The following is a 6,058-nucleotide window of genomic DNA, read 5'->3' as shown; positions in this document are numbered from 1 at the left end:
ACACCTTCAAAAAATAAAATGTATATTTTTAAAAAAACAAGAAAAGACAAAAAAGTGATAAGAAATGATTATTTACAGATTTTCTTCCTTCTGGAGGATTCTGAGTTCCTTGGAAAGTCAAGACAGCCACATGTTCCAGAACTGTGGGCTCATACAGGCCTGGCTGTGTACCGCATGCATGCATACTTCCGTAAGGTACGTATGCACAATACAAATACTTAACTTGGGAGAACGTTCTCTGTAGCAGAAGCGATCACTCAAAAAAAAAAAAAAAAAAGAGTAAAAGAAAGAAAGGAAAAAAAAAGAGGGAAGAAAACAAGAAAGGGAGATGATGCCAACTCCCCTGGCTGGAGCCCTCTGCGAGCCCTGAGGCAGGCCGCGGTCCCCGTTCCTGGGGCCCAGGCTGACAACGCTGCCGAGCCGCTGGGAACTGGGGAGCGGCCTGGGGGGGAGGAGCATCACCCCACCGCTCTAGGGCTTCGGCCCAGGCCCCTCAGCCCTGCAGCCCCGAGATGCTCCCGCTGCCCAGGCGGTGCCCAGGGCGCGGGAGCCGTGCACCTGCGGCTCACGGTGGGGCTGTGGCGGGGCTGGCGACAGCGACACAGACGCGGACAGGAAAACGCACGGAGGCCGGGCCAGACCTCAGCGAGGAGGACCAGGGAGAGAGAGAGACAGAGAGGCAGGAGGTGGGCGAGGACAGGCGGCGGCCTAGGCCGCCGGCAGCGCGGGGCCGCCTGCGTGGGGCAGGCCCTGGCGGCCACTTCTCATGGCCAAGCCCCGGAAACACCGGCAAGGACCCTGGCGGTCCTCGCTCCCCGCCGGGTCCCCTGTGCAAGTGCAGGGGGTCCCTCCTGCTGTCCTCACCAAGCCGACACAAGCAAAGTGGCAGAACTCATAGACCAAATAGGAGCTATTATTCGGTTCACAGTCGTGTGAAATGCAGCAATAAAAATCTTTGGACTTCAGCAAGTTGTTTTAATTTTTTTTTCTTCTTTTGAAATAATAATTAAAAAAAGTGTCCGATGTCCCATCATGGAGCTTAGGGGATTAAAAAAAGATGAAACCCTAAGCAGCCCCCTTCAGAAAAAAAATCATAAAATTAGCATAATCTCATAAACACAAAAAACTCAAAAAATATTTTATAGTCAGATATTTCGGATTTTACACCACCTGTAAATTATATACACATAGAATATTGCAGAACCATAGCTAATACACGATATTTTCACTATTAATGCTGGTATCATCTTTATACACTGGCCCTTTATTTATGATTTTAAATTATTGCATTGTTGCGCCCGCCCCGCCGCCCGGCTCGCCCTACTCGCTGTCCGACTTGCCCTCCTTGGCAGTGGTAGAGTGGTTGTACAGGCCCTGCGCCATGAGGTGCACGGCCAGCGTGTTCTTGTTGCCCGTCGCCTTCTTGATCTTGGCTCGCTTGTTCTGGAACCAGATCTTGATCTGCGACTCGTTGAGGCTCAGCTCCTGCGCCAGGCTCTGGCGCCGCTGCTCCGTCAGGTACCTGTTGGTCTGGAACTCCGCCTTGAGCCTCTGCAGCTGTTCCGCCGTGAAAGCCGTGCGCGGCCGCTTGTCCTCTTTGTTCGGGTTCTTCTTCTTTGGTTTGCGGGACCTGGGACCTGGGCGGGCAAGGTGGACGGAAAGAATACAGGTCACTCACGGCCGAGGCCGACCTCTGCACGGGAGCTGAGTCACCCACCCCTGGGCGCGCAGGCTCCGGATGGGAAGTGACTCCCCCAAGGCCACTCAAGGCTGAACCAGCAGGAAGTCCGGCTGGACTTGAGACTGGGCGTGGCTCTCTCAGCCTTGGGGAGGAGGGTAGGGTCCGGGAGTGTAGAAGCAAAACTCTGCAAACTTGGGGAGGCATTGTGGCACAGCAGGTTCAACTGGGGCTTGGGACACCCAAACCCTGGTTGGAGTCCTAGCTATTCGGTGTTTGCAACCCCGATTCCTGCTAATGGGGGAGCAGTTGAAGACACACTTGCTTGGTCCCTGCCTCCCTCCTGGAAGACCCGGATACAGGATGGAGCTCCAGGCTCCTGGTGTAACCGTGGCTGGTGTAAGCCTGGTTGTTGTGGGTATTTGGGGAATGAACTGGTTGGTGCAAGGTTTCTCTCTTTCTTTCTCTCTGTTGTTCTACCTTTTCAAATAAATAAACAAACGTTTAAAAAACAAAACTTTGTGGTGTGTTTTTTCCTAGCCTTTTCTGAGGCTCAAGGGAGGGGTGTTGTACCAGGAGAGAGGAGAGGGGTGTGTGTGTGTGTGGGGGGGGAATTGGGAAAGGAGGCAGGGTAGTCAGGGGCACTGGAGGAACCTAGGAACACACCACAGGGGGTCAGGCAGGGGGCTCCGAGATACCCCGAGGCCCAGAGCTACTTCCCTTTCTAATTTGAACCCCATGGCCCCATGCACACCAAGTTCATTGTTTCATTTCAGGATGGGATGGGGCTTAGCCATCCACTCCTGGGTGGGAGAGCAGCGCCCAGCCACTGGCAGTTCAGCCACAGGAAGTCTCCCTGGCTCCCTTTATCTAGGGGTGGGGGGCCGGCCCCTGTACCAGCACTGACAGTGGTGGCTGGTGCACCCACCCCTACACACTGTAGATGGGAGGCTCTCTCTGGAAGCTGCCTAGCTGACCTTGGGCAGCTCTACCCTTCTGACCTTCCCAAAGATACTCACACTTCTTACCCCTAGCTGACCCCGCCCCCATGGAGTTGCCCCAGGTTTATGAGCAAGGTCTCCTAGGACTAAGCTACCCTGGGAAGAGAGCAGAGGATAGGGAGTGTGCTGGTGTCTGGAAACAGCCCCAGGAGGGCGCCCTGTAGGGAAGTGGCTTCCCAGGCCAGTGATGGGGAGTAAAGACCCTGCCTCTGGGGTTCTCCATCTGTGAGTCCCACAAATCAACTTTGGGGCTAGTCTGGCCGCAGCTTTATAGGAGGCCTCTGGACGGAGCTGGACCCCCACCTCCACCCTAGGGGCCAACCTGCAGCCAGGGAAGGGCAGAGGGCACTCTCCGGTGGGGGCAGCGTGGTGGGGTGCAGTGGTGCTGAGCTGCATCGCCCTGGGCGCAGAGAACTCCCTTCCCGCCAACCGAGCTGTGAGGTCCACCCAGCAAGAGGGGTGCGGGCACGGCAGAGGGCCGCCGAGGGCCGTTCAGGTCCCACTCCCGGGCTTTCAGTTTCTGAAGCACACCCACCACCCACGCGCACCCCTCCTCCCCACACACACGCAAGCAGTCAGTCACCAGACGCTAGCGCCCAAGGCGCCGGCTCCGCGCTAGCAGGCCTGGCTTGGATGGCGCGGTGGGGACCCGGGGACAGCGGGCCAGCCTCCTGGGAACGCGCGAAGGGGTAAGGACGGAGGGCCGTGAGGCCGTGGGAGAGGCGCCGGGCGGCCACGCGCGTGCTCCGCCGCGGACGCGAGCGAAGCCTCGTGCTCCCGGAGCGAGTCTGAGGCTCCCTCTCTCCCTCCCCCGGCGGAGCACGCTCGCCATGCCGGGTTCTGGCTCCCTGGTCGGCGCATACGCGGATCGGGGGCCCTCGAAACACACCCTTTTCCGAAAAGAAACCGCGCCTCCCCCAGCGTAATTTTTGGTTCCTTTTCTCGATTTCCTTTCATAAGGCAAAGACTTGGGAGACTCAGAGACAGAAACGAACCTCCGCAGGAAAACTCCGTCCCTTCTTTCCCAAATGTCCAGGGCAGTCACCGCGATTTTAGAGGGATTTCTTCCTCTTTTTTTTTTTTTTTTTTTTTTTTCCTTTTAAGCCCAGGAAGACCAGCGACTCGGGTCGGGCCGGCTGGAGCCGCCGGCCTCCCGCGGGCGCGCTGGGGCCTGGCGCGGTCCCGACTCCCGAGCCGCACAAAGCCGGGCTGCGGCTGCTCGCCCACCGGCTTTGTGAGCCTGTATGTTAATTAAATATTAACAAAGGAGGGGGTCGAGAACAATGGAGCAAATTTCTGATGTCGCTGGAAAAATGTGGATTTCATCAGAAATCCACGTACAGACAGCTTTCTGCGGGAACGTGGCCGAGGGGCGGCTTCGTGGTGCTGCAATTTCAGTAAAGATCCCCGCAAAAAAAAAAAAAAAAGAAAGAAAGAAAGAAAAAAGAAAACAGCACAGGAGGGTTGGGGGTCAGAAAGGGGTCCGACGCCAGCTCGGGAGCATCGGAGCTCGCTCCTAATGGCGGTTTCCAGCCGCAGCCCTGCAAGCTGATGCAGCCGGGGCTTTGCACCAGAACACGGATCCAGCTTTTAAAAACCCCAGATCTATGAAAAAAAAAAATGCACCCAACATCTGCACACACCCCCTCCCGGGGCGGCCTCCTGGCTACCCTCGGCAGCCAGGAAGGAATCTTAGCAAAAGGCGGCTGCAGGGTGCACAGCCTTCTCCCTTCTCCAAGCCGAAGTCCAGCAAAGGGAAAAAGGGCGCCTTCGCTGGCTTCCCTTCCCTCCGCGCCTTCTCCCCACAGCCTCCCCCAGCCCAGACCCAGGGCTCCGAAGGCTGCGAGCCCGGTCCTTTCTTCTCGCATCGCCCTGGGGTACCTGGGTCGCAGGATGGGGCGAAGGGGCGGAGAGCGGACTCTTCCGGGGCTGTCTTCCAGCCCGCCCCGATCCCAACAAATAAACTCCAGTCAGGGAGGGACGGGTTAGGAGATGGCCCAAGAGAGGGGGGAAAGGGGAGAGCGAGCAAGCGCCCCGGTTTCTGCGGTCCTAAGGCAGTCTACACTCCCGCGATCATTCTGCCCCCGCGCCTCCCGGCAGCCGACCCGGCCAGCGTCTCTGTGTGCGCGCGCGGAGCGTAAGTCTTTGTGTCTGTGAGTGTGCGTGTGGGTGTCGTGGGGTCCTCCGCCTCTGGGTAAGTTCCTGCGCCAGCGCCGCCCGCCGCCCTACCCCCAGCCCCACGGGCCTCCCCGCGCCGGGCAGGGACGCGGGGTCCCCTTGGGCTCACCTGAAGAAGGCCGGTCGGAGTAGCGCGTGCAGTAGACCCAGGCCGGCCAGAGCATGGGCTGCGCGCCCAGGTTGGCGCTGGCCTGCGAGCTGTCCGAGTCCGAGCTCACCGACAGGTCGCCGCCGCCCAAGCCGCGAGCCTTGAGCGCCCCGTCCAGGGGGCCCCCGGGCTCGCCGCCTTTCTTGGCGCCACTGTGCAGCGAGAGCGTCTTGGAGCCGCCTTCGGCGTCACCCGGAGAGTCGCCGCCGCCGCCGCCACCGCCGCCGCCGCCGGCCGGGAGCGGCCCTCCGGCGCCAGGCGCGCACGGCGGGTTCTGCCGCGGCTCCCGCGCGCCCGATCCCAGGAGCTGCTCCGCGCCGCCCGCGCCGCCGCCTCCCTCCGCGCCGCTCGCGCCGCCTTCGCCGCCGGCTGCGCTGCCTCTTCCTCCTCCCAAGCCCGCACAGCACGTCCCCGCGTCCTTGCGCCGGCCGAACTCCGGCCGCAGGATGTTGTCGATGAAGAAGTTGGTGATGCGGTGCGGGTGCTGGTGGTTGCCTGGTGCCTGCCGAACCGCGGGCAGCATCAGCGCTCGCCGGCGGCCGGTGTCCGCGTCGCCCGGGCTGCCGCCGCCGCCGCCGCCCCCGGAGCCGCCGCCGGGGCTGGACTCCGGCTGCCGCTGCCCCTCCGCCGCCGCCGCCGCCGCTTCGCTGGACTTCGGGTCATTCTCCTCCATACTGCTCACGGCAAATCCCAAATAGGTTCTCCCGGGATCCCCTCCAAATCAGCCTTCGGGCCCGCACGCCGCGCACACGGAGACTCCCGCGCTAGCACCCGGCACAGTCTTCCCAGCGCGAGCGCGGCGGCTGCGGCCAGGGCTGGGGTCCAACAAGTCGCCGGCTGGGCTCGGAGCGGAGCCACGTTCGAATCCACGAGTTGGGTCAGAAAATACCAAGAGTCTTCCCCCGCTCGCCCAGACGCCGGGAGATTCAAGAGTCAGGTCCTCGTGTCTGCAGCACGCCCGCGCTCTACAAAGTCACAATGGTCCAGCGGAGACCCAGGGCGCCTCGCGGACTCCGCGTCCCGCTCCCTCCGGCTCCGGCGCGGCCGCCTCGG

General features: G+C 60.8%; 1 protein-coding gene across 1 annotated transcript; it reads right to left on the bottom strand.

Moving 5' to 3' along the window:
* Positions 1–1,320: 1,320 nt before the first annotated feature.
* On the bottom strand, positions 1,321–5,678 carry EN2 (engrailed homeobox 2). The gene is made up of 2 exons (XM_062193821.1): positions 4,967–5,678; positions 1,321–1,637 (listed from the first exon to the last, which is right to left on the bottom strand). The coding sequence occupies exons 1-2, from the start codon at positions 5,676–5,678 to the stop codon at positions 1,321–1,323; spliced, it is 1,029 nt and encodes a 342-aa protein (XP_062049805.1).
* Positions 5,679–6,058: the final 380 nt, after the last annotated feature.

The sequence above is a fragment of the Lepus europaeus genome, chromosome 5 (assembly GCF_033115175.1).
Source record: "Lepus europaeus isolate LE1 chromosome 5, mLepTim1.pri, whole genome shotgun sequence".
Lineage (NCBI taxonomy): Eukaryota > Metazoa > Chordata > Mammalia > Lagomorpha > Leporidae > Lepus > Lepus europaeus.
The sequence above is the reverse complement of the archived record's forward strand: the minus strand, read 5'-3'. Positions and strand labels throughout refer to the sequence as shown.

Bases quoted from the DNA above. Each gene is read 5' to 3' on its own strand.
- EN2 (XM_062193821.1), bottom strand. From the start codon at position 5,678: ATGGAGGAGAATGACCCGAAGTCCAGCGAAGCGGCGGCGGCGGCGGCG. The intron at 1,638-4,966 runs GTGAGCCCAAGG...TTGCCCGCCCAG, and splicing joins CTCCGACCGGCCTTCTTCAG to GTCCCAGGTCCCGCAAACCA.